Genomic DNA, 15688 nt, shown 5'->3' with positions numbered 1-15688 from the left:
GTGTTGTCAGGCTGCGAGGCTCATGTGTAACGTGTGTGTGTGTGTGTGTGTTGTCAGGCTGCGAGGCTCTTGTGTAACGTGTGTGTGTGTGTGTGTTGTCAGGCTGCGAGACTCTTGTGTAACGTGTGTGTGTGTGTGTGTTGTCAGGCTGCGAGGCTCTTGTGTAACGTGTGTGTGTGTGTGTTGTCAGGCTGCGAGGCTCATGTGTAACGTGTGTGTGTGTGTGTGTTGTCAGGCTGCGAGGCTCATGTGTAACGTGTGTGTGTGTGTGTGTGTTGTCAGGCTGCGAGGCTCATGTGTAACGTGTGTGTGTGTGTGTGTTGTCAGGCTGCGAGGCTCATGTGTAACGTGTGTGTGTGTGTGTGTGTTGTCAGGCTGCGAGGCTCATGTGTAACGTGTGTGTGTGTGTGTGTGTTGTCAGGCTGCGAGGCTCATGTGTAACGTGTGTGTGTGTGTGTGTTGTCAGGCTGCGAGGCTCATGTGTAACGTGTGTGTGTGTGTGTGTGTTGTCAGGCTGCGAGGCTCATGTGTAACGTGTGTGTGTGTGTGTGTTGTCAGGCTGCGAGGCTCATGTGTAACGTGTGTGTGTGTGTGTGTGTTGTCAGGCTGCGAGGCTCATGTGTAACGTGTGTGTGTGTGTGTGTGTGTGTTGTCAGGCTGCGAGGCGCTGACGGAGTGGGAGTATCTCCCCCCGGTGGGCCCGAGGCCGAACAGAGGCTTCGTGGGCCTGAAGAACGCGGGGGCCACATGCTACATGAACTCTGTGATCCAGCAGCTCTACATGATCCCGCACATCCGCAACGGGCTCCTGGCCATCGAGGGCACCGGCAGCGACATCGACGACGACACGTCCGGGGACGAGAAGCAGGACAACGAGGTGAGAACCGCACGAGAACCCCGAGGCCCCGTCACCACTGTCCGTCCAGAGGCCGTCTATACGCAAACCCGACTCAAGCCCATCCGGTTTAGATACTGTGAGCGGTTGAAGATCACATGATACATGTGACCCTGGACCTCAAAACCAGTCACACTGGTGCATGTATACATCATATAAAGCTGGATAAATAATCTCTCCACTGATGTGTGGTTTGTTAGGATATTAATATTTGGTCGAGACACAACTATTGAAAATCTGGAATCTGAGGAGCAAAAAAATCTGGACATTGAGAAAATCTCCTTTAAAGTTGTGCATTTATGTTCACGATTGTGCTGCATTCACTCACACAAATACATGTTTTATATATTTACGGCAGGACATTTACTAAATATCTTCATGGAACATGATCTTAATATCCTCATGATTTCTGGCATAAAAGAAAAATGGATAATTTTGACCCATACAGTGTATAGTTGCTATAGCCACAGATATACCCGTGCGGCTCCAGACTGGGTTTGTGGACCAGGGTCGTGTGTGTGTGTGTGTGTGTGTGTGTGTGTGAGCGTTAGAACGGTGTCGTGTTAGCGGCCCCTATGTTAATCACTAATGATCTCTGCAACTGAAGTGAATCAATCAAAACTGACTTTATCTGGACAATAACTTTATTCTCGAGATGGGTCAGTCATTCATTATCACGGTTATCTATCGTTAACTATTATCACCGTAAAGCTGGTTTGAAACAATCTATGTTGTTAAAAGCCATATAAAAATGAAAGTGATTTGGTTTGAAATCCAATTTAAATGTCTGGAAGTCTGTGGGAGTCTGGCGGCTCAGGTCCGCTCGGTGTGCGTGAGTAGCCGTGTGTGCGGGCCGTGTGGCGGAGGCTTCAGCGCGGGCGAGCCGTGTTCTGCAGAGTAATGTGGACCCAGGTGATGTGTTAGTTCTCATCAGCAGTTTGATGACACGCCCTCTCTCTACAAGGCGGAGGACCGTAAGGAGTACAACATCGGCGTGCTCCGGCATCTGCAGGTGATCTTCGGGCACCTGGCGGCGTCCCGGCTGCAGTACTACGTCCCCCGCGGCTTCTGGAAGCAGTTCAGGTACTCACGCAGGACACCGTTAGAGCAGTGGCTGATGGGTAATGTGCTCGTGGACAGGACACCGGTGTTAGAGCAGTGGCTGATGGGTAATGTGTTCATGAACAGTCATGATCAGTGTTCATGTTGTGTGTTATTTCAGTTTCGCGTATAAAGCGTTGTCCGGATCATTTCGGTTTCGTATCTACCCCGAAGTGATAAAATTCTGTCTAAAGATTTTTAAGGCCAGACCAGTAGTTTGTCAAGGCTTGTTTTGTAGAGAATTAGAAACATGCGCACATATATTCAAACGCACATAACTATATAATTAATTCTTGATGCGCTCATGATGATCCTTTCGACGGAAGTGAATCAATCAAAACTAACTTTAGCTGGAAAATATCAATATTCAAGAACCGCTATAAATCCAAAACACTGTTCCCTTAAATGATACGTGTATCTCTGTAAAGCATGACATGATCCACACTGTGATCAGCGCTGTATAAATGCAGATGAGTTGTTGTTCTCGCATGAGAAGTAAGACGACTGCGTTCGCAGGTTATGGGGGGAGCCAGTCAATCTGAGGGAACAGCACGACGCGCTCGAGTTCTTCAACTCGCTGGTGGACAGTCTGGACGAGGCGCTGAAGGCCCTCGGGCATCCCAGCATGCTCAGCAGGATCTTGGGCGGCTCGTTTGCAGACCAGAAGATCTGCCAGGGTTGTCCTCACAGGTGAGTGAAGGATATCATGTGTGTGTGACTGTGTGTCTGTGCGCGTGTGTGTGTGTGTCTGTGCGCGTGTGTGTGTGTCTGTGCGCGTGTGTGTCTGTGCGCTTGTGTGTGTGTCTGTGCGCGTGTGTGTGTGTGTGTCTGTGCGCGTGTGTGTGTGTCTGTGTGTTCCAGTGTTCATTTTGACAGCAGATTTATTTTACTTTTTATTTTGTTGTGTGATTAATATTAATGGCACAGACGGCATTGTGTTTATTACGCACTGTCACTTTAAGACCGAGTGCGCGGATCCACTGCGCTGAAGCACAACTGTCCGTTCTGTAGAGACGTAACCTGTGTGTACGGCTGTATGCTTCGAGTGTGTGTGTGTGTGTGCTCTCTGTCCCTCACGTCACTCTGATTCAGATCTGCCCATACGCCTGCTCTTCTCTTTCTCACAGACGATTACATTTTTGAACGTTTTATGAGACATGCATCGAGTGCATGATAACTCGTGTCCCGCCGGGTAGATCAGCACGCTACAGTACACACACACACACACACACACACACACACACACACACACACACACACACACACACAGCCTGTGGATCTTACACTCACACAGACTGTGGATCTCACACACAGACTCACTCTCACACACACACACACACACACACTCACTCACTCACTCACTCACTCTCACACACACACACACTCACTCACTCACTCACTCACTCACTCACACACACACACACACACACTCACTCACTCACTCACACACACACACTCACTCACTCACTCACTCACTCACTCACTCTCTCACACACACACACACACACACACACACACACTCACTCACTCTCACTCACTCACTCACACACACACACGTTCTGACTGGATCTCTTCCCAAATCGTCCCTCACAAACATTTTCGTCTCGTTTTAATTCACTGAAGAAAATGTTCAGTTTTTGTCATCCACTGGTTTTTATTTAGTTCTCGTGTGTGAATAGATGTAAATGAAGTTGTTCATCAGGAGTGTAACTGGTGTGTTCACAGGTACGAGTGTGAGGAGTCCTTCACGACGCTGAACGTGGACATCAGGAACCACCAGAACCTGCTGGACTCTTTGGAACAGTACGTGAAGGGGGATCTGCTGGAAGGAGCCAACGCGTACCACTGCGAGAAGTGCAACAAGAAGGTAGTCTTCCCAGAAGCCCTCACTGTGGAAAGGACGAGTTAGTGACGCTTTCCTGTGGGTTTCCCTCGTTTCCCTGCTGAACATATATTATGGGACTGTCCTGGGTTAGGGTTAGAAGCAGAATGTATTAGTTATTTATAAAGTTTATTTACATTAAGCTTTTATGAAGTTATTTACAGTTAAGGCGAGACACTGCTGGTGAATAGGGTACAGTTTTCAAATAATAGATTTCACCATGAAACTTCCTCAGTTGATTACTTGCACAAGTTCATAAAAAAAATGTATTACAAGTTTTTGAAATTTGTATGTTTAATTATGCAAATTAGGCATTGTCTCATTAAATATGCGCAATTTTTCATATATTTTCGGTAGATAGATCTGAACATATGATAAAGCCAGGTGCAAAATTCTTTTTTCATTTTGATAACACACAAGATGAGAAAAGATGTTCCGAAAATTTCAGGAGATATGCTTTCATGACCTTGGAAATCTAAATATACTGTCCATAGCCTTAAAAAATAGATTTTTGCCATATTTTTTTTATTAAAATGTCCCATAAATCAGGCCAGGAATGATTTATTAACAAATCCCTCTGAACATATCTTCAGAATACTGCTAAGTGTGTAACTGGAGAGTTTGGTGTTACATCGGCTGAGATGTGTCACTGGAGAATGACAAAAAACTCATTTTGAGAAAAAAGCATTTCAAGATTTGTAATGTAAAAATTCATACTTTTTTAGTGGAAACAACTATTTACTGACACAATATCTTATCAAATCATTAGCAACAACAATACACACCACCTAAATCACATCAAAACTTATAAACACAGCATTTATGGCCTTCAACTGAGCAGAAAAACAGTCAGACACACACATCTGAGTGTCAGAGCGCGTCACGTGATGCTTCTGAACCAATCACGCTGTCAGATACTGACATCAGCCAATGAGATTTCGCTTTTAGAGTTAAATGCCCATTGTACTTTCACGATTGGTTGCTGATTAAAAGGAAATGACCATATTTGGATCGACAGCATTGTACAGGAGAGAGAGAGCTTCACAGCGGTGTGTGTGTGTGAGATTAAAGGAAGAACACAGAGATCGCGGAGCAGCGGATGATTTAGAACGCCAACTTTTGTTGAATTTCGGAGAAATCCTCAGACGCAAACAGACAAAGTCAATAAAATAAACACCTAAATGTGTATTTTGGACTTTTTTTCACCACAAGTCTGAAAGAAGACGTTATTGAAGACAAATGGCCCAAAATCTCAAAATTGACCAGAGAAAAACTCCAGATGTTTTTGCCGGCCGTGTCTCGCATTAAGAACTTATTTAGTAAGATTGTGCCTGAAAAGGTTTTGCATTTTTTTAATCGTATGTTATTTTAAAATAATTTGTATAATATGACTTGTTTTGTTTGTTTGGTTTTATTGTATTTATATACATTTTTGCCATGAAAACATCTCTCTCTCATCCGTCAGGTGGACACAGTGAAGCGTCTCCTCATAAAGAAGCTCCCGCCGGTGTTAGCCATCCAGCTGAAGCGCTTCGACTACGATTGGGAGCGCGAGTGTGCGATTAAGTTCAACGATTACTTCGAGTTCCCCCGCGAGCTGGACATGGAGCCGTACACGGTGGCCGGCGTGGCGAAGCTGGAGGGGGACGAGGTCCTCCCGGAGACCCCCCCGCCGGATCCCAGCGCTAGCTCGCGCTACAGGCTCGTGGGCGTGCTAGTGCACTCGGGTCAGGCTAGCGGCGGACACTACTACTCGTACGTGGTGCAGCGCCACGGCAGCGACGGCGACGGGCTGAAGGACCGCTGGTTTAAGTTTGACGACGGCGACGTGACGGAGTGCAAGATGGACGACGACGAGGAGATGAAGAACCAGTGCTTCGGGGGCGAGTACATGGGCGAGGTGTTCGATCACATGATGAAGCGCATGTCGTACCGACGGCAGAAGCGCTGGTGGAACGCGTACATTCTGTTCTACGAGCGCATAGACGCCACAGGGGGCGACGGCGAGCTGGTGAAGTACATCACCGAACTCACGCTCGCGTCCCGGCCCAACCGGCCCAAGATGCCGTCGGCCATCGAGGCCAGCGTCCGCAAGCAGAACGTGCAGTTCATGCACAGCCGCATGCAGTTCAGCCTCGAGTACTTCCAGTTCATGAAGAAGCTGCTGACGTGCAACAGCGTGTACCTGAACCCTCCTCCAGGTGAGAGCTCGAGCGCCCGCTCCACACGCACACGGCTTTCAGAACCGCAGAGCCGGTTACAACCTTTTCCCAGGCTTCTGATTGGCCCACATTGCTTCACGGTTAGGGTTATATCGACACCTGTTGCTTTGTTATGCTTTTGCCAGCGTGAGAAGGACAGACTCGGTGTATATAAGCCCGTGTGCGTGTGGACTCAGTGGCTGGGTGTGCGTGAGAATCTGGTGTTAAGACGCTCCTCTTCTCCTTCCAGGTCAAGATCACCTTTTACCCGAAGCGGAAGAAATCGCCATGATCAGTGTACAGCTCGCTGCCAGATTCCTGTTCAGCACCGGCTTCCACACGAAGAAGGTCGTCCGAGGCCCTGCGAGCGACTGGTGAGCGCTAGCTGAGCGTTAGCTGAGCGCTAGCTGAGCGTCAGCGGTTTTAAAACCAGTCGGATGTGTGGACACACCTACTGTATAGTGTTCAGTTGGTCAGCTATTTTTACATTTAGTCGTAGTCCTGTGTCAAATGTACTTTTTGGTTCTTATCATGTTAAGTCAACCTTGCCCTGTTTTCATCCAGTCACGGTTTAGTCGACTAGCCTGGGCATTTTAGGCTAGTTAAGTGTTTTTTTTTTTTTAAAGTTTATTCGCTAATCCCTAAAAATGACCCGATCCGTGGCTCTAAACCGTAACTGACCGATCCGTGAGTGTGTGGTCCGCTGCTCCACTGGTGTGTGTTCAGTGGCGGTCCCGTGTCACCTGACCTCTCTCTCTTCTGCTCCTCCGCCAGGTACGACGCCCTATGTCTGCTGTTGCGTCACAGCAAGAACGTGCGCAGCTGGTTTGCTCACAGCGTGTTGTTCTCCTTCCCCGCGCGCTTCTCCGAGTTCCTGCTGGAGTGTCCCAGCGCCGAGGTCCGCGGAGCCTTCGCCAAGCTCATCGTGTTCATCGCTCACTTCTCCCTGCAGGACGGCCCGTGCCCGGCCCCAGTGACCTCTCCCAGCACAGCCACACAGGTGAGAGGAACCAGTGCCAGTGCAGGAGAGAGAAACCAGTGCAGGAGAGAGAAACCAGTACCAGTGCAGGAGAGAGAAACCAGTGCAGGAGAGAGAAACCAGTGCAGGAGAGAGAAACCAGTGCAGGAGAGAGAAACCAGTGCAGGAGAGAGAAACCAGTGCAGGAGAGAGAAACCAGTGCAGGAGAGAGAAACCAGTGCAGGAGAGAGAAACCAGTGCAGGAGAGAAACGAACCGAACTCTTCCAGTCTCAGATACACTACAGTGTTTGAGGGCGGGGCTAAGAGACGCTGCTCAGCCAATCATCACCACAGGCTGGCATTATGCTAATTAGTTACAAACCTGTGCAGGTTCAGCAGGAAGTGAGACTGAAGCACTGACGACTTGTTTCGTTCAGAATCACTTTCTTTTCAGAGACAAAAACTTTATTTATCTGCACTTTGATCTTTCAGAGCAGAAGAGGGTTCTGGGACTCCATAGACACACTCTGAAATAAGTCCCAATGTTGGAAGGAGACGTTTTTATCATCTTTCTAATCGTTGGGACCAGATAGTTTATGCCAGTGGCCGAATAGGTCATTACAGGACACGCAAGCTTTTAATATCAGGAAAAGATCCACCAACATGTTCTCTTTGTCAAAATCCTGAATCCCTGTAGCATGGGTTATCAGATAGCGGTGGGTTTAGCCCCTTTTTATTCAGTTAACTCTTTGAAATCATTTAACAACAAAATTAAAGGATTAGTTCACTTCAGAATTATAATTCCGTGATGATTTCCTCTCCCCACATCATCCGAGATGTTCACGTCTGTCTTTCTTCAGTGGAACAGAAATGATGTTTGTGAGGAACACACTCCAGATGTTCTCCATATAGTGTCTTCAGCGGTCCAGCGGGTCGAAGGTCCAGATGTGAGTTTCAGCTTCAAACTCTCTCACGATCCAGCCGAGGAATAAGAGTCTCATCTAGACACACCAGCGGACATTTTATATAGAAATACACATTTATACACTTTTAACCACTAATGCTGGTCTTGCACTCGCTGTGATGCGCCACACATTACATCATCAGGTGAAAGGTCACGCGTGACGTCGGCGGAAGAACAGACCCAGTGTTTACAGAGTCAAACGCCATTTATTAACATAAAAGCATACATAAAAGTTAAAACAACGATGTTGGATGATTTAGAAGTTGGAGAAGAACGTGAGATGGAGTTTATGAACTCCACACTTATGAACCGGAACACACGTGTGATTCAACGTGATTACGCAATGCGTGAAGTCGTGGATGAGCAAGATGATATTTGTGGTTAAAAGTATTTAAATATATGGAGAAAAATCCTGGAATGTTTCCCTCAAAAACCTTCATTTCTTTTCCACTGAAGAAAGAAACGCATGAACATCTTGGATGACGTGCGGAGAGTAAACTATCAGGACACAATAATTCTGAAGTGAACTAATCCTTTAAACCACATTTAGTAACCGCGTGTAAACATCCGTGTGTGGTTGTGAGCAGGCGAGTGACCCCGTGACCCTGAGCGATCACCTGCTGCGGGCGGTGCTGAACCTGCTGAGGAGGGAAGTGTCGGAACACGGGCGGCACCTGCAGCAGTACTTCAACCTCTTCGTCATGTACGCCAACCTGGGTGAGTGCTCGTCCTGCGCTGAGCTGCTGACCGCTGCGGGTGCGAGTGCTGTGGCGGCCTGTAGAGGGAGCTGTGTCGCCTAACCCCGTGTGTGTGTGTGTGTGTGTGTGTGTGTGTGCCGCAGGGCTGGCAGAGAAGACGCAGCTGCTGAAGTTAAGCGTGCCGTCCACCTTCATGCTGGTGGCGCTGGACGAGGGTCCCGGTCCTCCCATCAAGTACCAGTACGCTGAGCTGGGCAAACTGTACGCGGTGGTGTCGCTGCTGCTGCGCTGCTGTGACGTGTCCTCGCGCATGCAGTCCTCCATCAACGGTGAGGGTCCGTCGGGCTCTCCCGCGTCACCGAGCGAAGGCTCTGTGGACTCTGGGTTCTGGGTTCTGGTGTTTATTGCGATAATGATGTCATGAAATGGGAAAGTTGCAGATGTACGTTTCTTCTGTGAAAGTGCAGATAATGTTTAAATAGTGCAACTACTGAAATACATCACAATGATAATTCCAATCAATTACTAATTTGAAATGTAAAAAACTAACAATAATACTGATAAGATAATAATACTACTGCGAATTCTACTACTAATAACAATATAAACCGCACTAAGGATTGATGAGCTGCTCATGAATATTAATCACGTCTGTGTTTGCATAATTCCAAATGAACTCCATTATTTTTACAGGAAAATTCAACAAATATTATCGTTTACATGTAGCACGTCAGTTCTGCATGATGTGTGCGACTCTCTGTGAGTGTGCGAGGGCGAGTCGAGCGCCTCACGCTAGTGTCTACTGAGCGCCTCACGCTAGTGTCTACTGAGCGCCTCACGCTAGATCCGCACTCTCAGCTGACTCTGCCACTGTTGTCCGACAGGGAACACCCCGCTGGCCAACCCGTACGGCGACGCCGGCCTCACGCTTCCCATCATGCCTCTGCAGCCGCCCGTGGCCGAGACCCTGTTCGTGCGCACCAGCTACGTGAAGAAGATCATCGAGGACTGCAGCAACTCTGAGGAGACGGTGAAGCTGCTGCGCTTCTGCTGCTGGGAGAACCCCCAGTTCTCCTCCACGGTGCTCAGCGAGCTGCTCTGGCAGGTGTGTGTGCGTGCGTGCGTGCGTGCGTGCGTGCGTGCGTGCGTGCGTGCGTGTGTGCGTGCGTGTGTGTGTGTGCGTGTGCACGTGTGCGTGCGTGCGTGCGTGTGTGCGTGCGTGCGTGTGTGTGAATGAGAGTGTGTGTGTGTGTGTGTGTGTGTGAATGAGAGTGTGTGTGTGTGTTCTGTTCATCTTCTCACGGAGTGTTCTCTGTCAGGTGGCGTACTCCTACACGTATGAGCTGAGGCCGTACCTGGACCTCCTGCTGCAGATCCTGCTGATCGAGGACTCGTGGCAGACGCACAGGTGAGTCGGGAGCGCTCACAGGCTCACGCATAATCAGGGAATATATGCTGATTAAACTTTACCTCATGTAAACACAATGCTTTGATCAAATTGATGCGATTAAGCTCATAGTTGTAGTATCCATCAGGGTCTAGTATCCACGAGGAGCTCTTCAGCGCTGCTAGCACTATCGGGCAGTTCCCGGATGCCGGCGTGTTCGCACCGCAGGAACTAGGACCGGTTTTAGTTCTAGAAACTCTTTTGGAGGAACTCACTGACTCCTCCTTCAGAGTCGGTGTAACCCAGCGCTATAGGAACTATCCGTGGCGCTAGTGTAATTTGGGCTTTGTGAAAGATAATCAGAATAATGAATATTTGCGTGTGAACGGAAGTGGAGAGGTTAGCTCGTGTCATGTAAACACTGCGAAGGTTAGCTCGTGTCATGTAAACACTGCGATGACGCCCTTGCTCTGATTACTGGGAATAATGCATTATTGCTGCACATGTAACAGTCGATGTCGGATCCTCATTCCCGCCGGTGTCGTTCTCTGTTTAGGATCCACAATGTCTTGAAGGGCATCCCTGATGACCGAGACGGGCTCTTCGACACCATCCAGCGCTCCAAGAACCATTATCAGAAGCGGGCCTATCAGTGCATTAAGTGCATGGTGGCGCTGTTCAGCAACTGCTCTGTGGCCTATCAGATCCTGCAGGTGAGCGAGCGCCTAACCCATCTACAGGTCAGAACAGCAGAGGCGAGTCGGGCGCAGCGCTCGGGAGAGAGACATTCGGCAGCTGCGTTTTCTATCATGTTGTCCAGTCTCCTCATCTATACAGCGCTTTACCAACACAGAGTTCCACCGCAGCTACAGAGATCACAGGAGATTACAGTAACAGTGTTCGGGAGATTACAGTAACAGTGTTCGGGAGATTACAGTAACAGTGTTCGGGAGATTACAGTAACAGTGTTCGGGAGATTACAGTAACAGTGTTCGGGAGATTACAGTAACAGTGTTCGGGAGATTACAGTAACAGTGTTCGGGAGATTACAGTAACAGTGTTCGGGAGATTACAGTAACAGTGTTCGGGAGATTACAGTAACAGTGATCGGGAGATTACAGTAACAGTGTTCGGGAGATTACAGTAACAGTGATCGGGAGATTACAGTAACAGTGTTCGGGAGATTACAGTAACAGTGTTCGGGAGATTACAGTAACAGTGTTCGGGAGATTACAGTAACAGTGTTCGGGAGATTACAGTAACAGTGATCGGGAGATTACAGTAACAGTGTTCGGGAGATTACAGTAACAGTGTTCGGGAGATTACAGTAACAGTGTTCGGGAGATTACAGTAACAGTGTTCGGGAGATTACAGTAACAGTGTTCGGGAGATTACAGTAACAGTGTTCGGGAGATTACAGTAACAGTGATCGGGAGATTACAGTAACAGTGTTCGGGAGATTACAGTAACAGTGTTCGGGAGATTACAGTAACAGTGTTCGGGAGATTACAGTAACAGTGTTCGGGAGATTACAGTAACAGTGTTCGGGAGATTACAGTAACAGTGTTCGGGAGATTACAGTAACAGTGTTCGGGAGATTACAGTAACAGTGTTCGGGAGATTACAGTAACAGTGTTCGGGAGATTACAGTAACAGTGTTCGGGAGATTACAGTAACAGTGTTCGGAAGATTACAGTAACAGTGTTCGGGAGATTACAGTAACAGTGTTCGGGAGATTACAGTAACAGTGTTCGGGAGATTACAGTAACAGTGTTCGGCTTTACAGCAGATCTAGAGTAAAGCTATTGTCCAGATAAAGTTAGTTTTGATTGATTCATTTCCGTTGTAAAGATCATTAGTGATTAACTTAGCAGTCGCTAACACGACACCGTTTAACAGAAAACACAAACTTTAATGTGTTCCGGCCGTTCATTTACACACACCAGTGCCTGGAACTCGAGAACACACACTCTGAAACAGGATCTGGTGCAAGAGTGACTCTGTGGGAGAGTAACGGCGACCTGAAGAGGAAGTGGACGTGGGCCGTGGAGTGGTTGTGTTGTGATTGTGTTGTGATTGTGTAGTGGTTGTGGAGTGACTGTGTAGTGATTGTGTTGTGGCTGTGTAGTGATTGTGTGGCAGAGTAACAGCGACCTGAAGAGGAAGTGGACGTGGGCAGTGTAGTGATTGTGTAGTGATTGTGTGGCAGAGTAACGGGGACTTGAAGAGGAAGTGGACGTGGGCGGTGGAGTGGTTGTGTAGTGGTTGTGTAGTGACTGTGTTGTGATTGTGTGGCAGAGTAACGGGGACTTGAAGAGGAAGTGGACGTGGGCGGTGGAGTGGTTGTGTAGTGGTTGTGTAGTGACTGTGTTGTGATTGTGTGGCAGAGTAACGGGGACCTGAAGAGGAAGTGGACGTGGGCAGTGTAGTGATTGTGTTGTGATTGTGTAGTGGTTGTGTAGTGACTGTGTTGTGATTGTGTGGCAGAGTAACGGCGACCTGAAGAGGAAGTGGACGTGGGCAGTGTAGTGATTGTGTTGTGATTGTGTAGTGGTTGTGTAGTGACTGTGTTGTGATTGTGTGGCAGAGTAACGGCGACCTGAAGAGGACGTGGGCGGTGGAGTGGCTGTGGAGTGGCTGTGTAGTGGTTGTGTAGTGGCTGTGTAGTGGTTGTGTAGTGGCTGTGTAGTGGTTGTGTAGTGACTGTGTTGTGATTGTGTGGCAGAGTAACGGGGACCTGAAGAGGAAGTGGACGTGGGCGGTGGAGTGGTTGTGTAGTGATTGTGTTGTGATTGTGTAGTGGTTGTGGAGTGACTGTGTAGTGATTGTGTTGTGGCAGAGTAACGGGGACCTGAAGAGAGATTACAGTAACAGTGTTCGGGAGATTACAGTAACAGTGTTCGGGAGATTACAGTAACAGTGTTCGGGAGATTACAGTAACAGTGATCGAGAGATTACAGTAACAGTGTTCGGGAGATTACAGTAACAGTGATCGGGAGATTACAGTAACAGTGTTCGGGAGATTACAGTAACAGTGTTCGGGAGATTACAGTAACAGTGTTCGGGAGATTACAGTAACAGTGTTCGGGAGATTACAGTAACAGTGATCGGGAGATTACAGTAACAGTGTTCGGGAGATTACAGTAACAGTGTTCGGGAGATTACAGTAACAGTGTTCGGGAGATTACAGTAACAGTGTTCGGGAGATTACAGTAACAGTGTTCGGGAGATTACAGTAACAGTGTTCGGGAGATTACAGTAACAGTGTTCGGGAGATTACAGTAACAGTGTTCGGGAGATTACAGTAACAGTGTTCGGGAGATTACAGTAACAGTGTTCGGGAGATTACAGTAACAGTGTTCGGGAGATTACAGTAACAGTGTTCGGGAGATTACAGTAACAGTGTTCGGGAGATTACAGTAACAGTGTTCGGGAGATTACAGTAACAGTGTTCGGCTTTACAGCAGATCTAGAGTAAAGCTATTGTCCAGATAAAGTTAGTTTTGATTGATTCATTTCCGTTGTAAAGATCATTAGTGATTAACTTAGCGGTCGCTAACACGACACCGTTTAACAGAAAACACAAACTTTAATGTGTTCTGGCCGTTCATTTACACACACCAGTGCCTGGAACTCGAGAACACACACTCTGAAACAGGATCTGGTGCAAGAGTGACTCTGTGGGAGAGTAACGGCGACCTGAAGAGGAAGTGGACGTGGGCCGTGGAGTGGTTGTGTTGTGATTGTGTTGTGATTGTGTAGTGGTTGTGGAGTGACTGTGTAGTGATTGTGTTGTGGCTGTGTAGTGATTGTGTGGCAGAGTAACAGCGACCTGAAGAGGAAGTGGACGTGGGCAGTGTAGTGATTGTGTTGTGATTGTGTAGTGATTGTGTGGCAGAGTAACGGGGACTTGAAGAGGAAGTGGACGTGGGCGGTGGAGTGGTTGTGTAGTGACTGTGTAGTGATTGTGTGGCAGAGTAACAGCGACCTGAAGAGGAAGTGGACGTGGGCAGTGTAGTGATTGTGTTGTGATTGTGTAGTGATTGTGTGGCAGAGTAACGGGGACCTGAAGAGGAAGTGGACGTGGGCAGTGTAGTGATTGTGTTGTGATTGTGTAGTGGTTGTGTAGTGACTGTGTTGTGATTGTGTGGCAGAGTAACGGCGACCTGAAGAGGAAGTGGACGTGGGCAGTGTAGTGATTGTGTTGTGATTGTGTAGTGGTTGTGTAGTGACTGTGTTGTGATTGTGTGGCAGAGTAACGGCGACCTGAAGAGGACGTGGGCGGTGGAGTGGCTGTGGAGTGGCTGTGTAGTGGTTGTGTAGTGGCTGTGTAGTGGTTGTGTAGTGGCTGTGTAGTGGTTGTGTAGTGACTGTGTTGTGATTGTGTGGCAGAGTAACGGGGACCTGAAGAGGAAGTGGACGTGGGCGGTGGAGTGGTTGTGTAGTGATTGTGTTGTGATTGTGTAGTGGTTGTGGAGTGACTGTGTAGTGATTGTGTTGTGGCAGAGTAACGGGGACCTGAAGAGAGATTACAGTAACAGTGTTCGGGAGATTACAGTAACAGTGTTCGGGAGATTACAGTAACAGTGTTCGGGAGATTACAGTAACAGTGATCGAGAGATTACAGTAACAGTGTTCGGGAGATTACAGTAACAGTGTTCGGGAGATTACAGTAACAGTGTTCGGGAGATTACAGTAACAGTGTTCGGGAGATTACAGTAACAGTGTTCGGGAGATTACAGTAACAGTGAAGTGGACGTGGGCGGTGTAGTGATTATGTTGTGATTGTGTAGTGGTTGTGTAGTGATTGTGTTGTGATTGTGTGGCAGAGTAATGGCGACCTGAAGAGGAAGTGGACTTGGGCGGTGGAGTGGTTGTGTAGTGGTTGTGTTGTGATTGTGTTGTGATTGTGTGGCAGAATAACGGGGACCTGAAGAGGAAGTGGGCGGTGGAGTGGCTGTGTAGTGGTTGTGTAGTGGTTGTGTAGTGATTGTGTTGTGATTGTGTGGCAGAATAAAGTGGACGTGGGCGGTGGAGTGGTTGTGTAGTGGTTGTGTAGTGACTGTGTTGTGATTGTGTGGCAGAGTAACGGCGACCTGAAGAGGAAGTGGACGTGGGCGGTGGAGTGGCTGTGTAGTGATTGTGTAGTGGCTGTGTAGTGGTTGTGTAGTGGTTGTGTTGTGACTGTGTGGCAGAGTAACGGCGACCTGAAGAGGAAGTGGACGTGGGCGGTGGAGTGGCTGTGTAGTGGCTGTGTAGTGGCTGTGTAGTGATTGTGTAGTGATTGTGTAGTGATTGTGTTGTGACTGTGTGGCAGAGTAACGGCGACCTGAAGAGGAAGTGGACGTGGGCGGTGGAGTGGCTGTGTAGTGGCTGTGTAGTGATTGTGTAGTGGCTGTGTAGTGATTGTGTAGTGATTGTGTAGTGATTGTGTAGTGGTTGTGTAGTGATTGTGTTGTGACTGTGTGGCAGAGTAACGGCGACCTGAAGAGGAAGTGGACGTGGGCGGTGGAGTGGCTGTGTAGTGGCTGTGTAGTGATTGTGTAGTGATTGTGTAGTGGTTGTGTAGTGGTTGTGTAGTGATTGTGTAGTGGTTGTGTA

At 48.1% G+C, this 15688-nt stretch overlaps 1 protein-coding gene across 5 annotated transcripts in view; it reads left to right on the top strand.

Moving 5' to 3' along the window:
• The window catches only part of LOC307006389 (ubiquitin carboxyl-terminal hydrolase 9X-like), a 51143-nt gene that overhangs the window by 30608 nt on the left and 4847 nt on the right, over positions 1 to 15688 (top strand). For 2 of the 5 annotated variants that reach the window (XM_079627298.1, XM_079627301.1), the window contains 12 exons: positions 657 to 877; positions 1830 to 1978; positions 2513 to 2686; positions 3722 to 3863; positions 5344 to 6079; positions 6330 to 6453; positions 6854 to 7079; positions 8590 to 8719; positions 8844 to 9029; positions 9585 to 9805; positions 10020 to 10108; positions 10644 to 10800. In XM_079627298.1, the coding sequence (XP_079483424.1) occupies positions 657 to 877; positions 1830 to 1978; positions 2513 to 2686; positions 3722 to 3863; positions 5344 to 6079; positions 6330 to 6453; positions 6854 to 7079; positions 8590 to 8719; positions 8844 to 9029; positions 9585 to 9805; positions 10020 to 10108; positions 10644 to 10800 (2555 nt within the window). Of the gene's footprint in view, positions 1 to 656; positions 878 to 1829; positions 1979 to 2512; positions 2687 to 3721; positions 3864 to 5343; positions 6080 to 6329; positions 6454 to 6853; positions 7080 to 8589; positions 8720 to 8843; positions 9030 to 9584; positions 9806 to 10019; positions 10109 to 10643; positions 10801 to 12812; positions 12903 to 15688 lie in introns of those variants that run through there. The other 3 variants (XM_079627302.1, XM_079627300.1, XM_079627299.1) reach the window with 3 other exon arrangements.

The sequence above is a fragment of the Phoxinus phoxinus genome, assembly GCF_949152265.1.
Source record: "Phoxinus phoxinus genome assembly, chromosome: 11".
Classification (NCBI taxonomy): domain Eukaryota; kingdom Metazoa; phylum Chordata; class Actinopteri; order Cypriniformes; family Leuciscidae; genus Phoxinus; species Phoxinus phoxinus.
The sequence above is the reverse complement of the archived record's forward strand: the minus strand, read 5'-3'. Positions and strand labels throughout refer to the sequence as shown.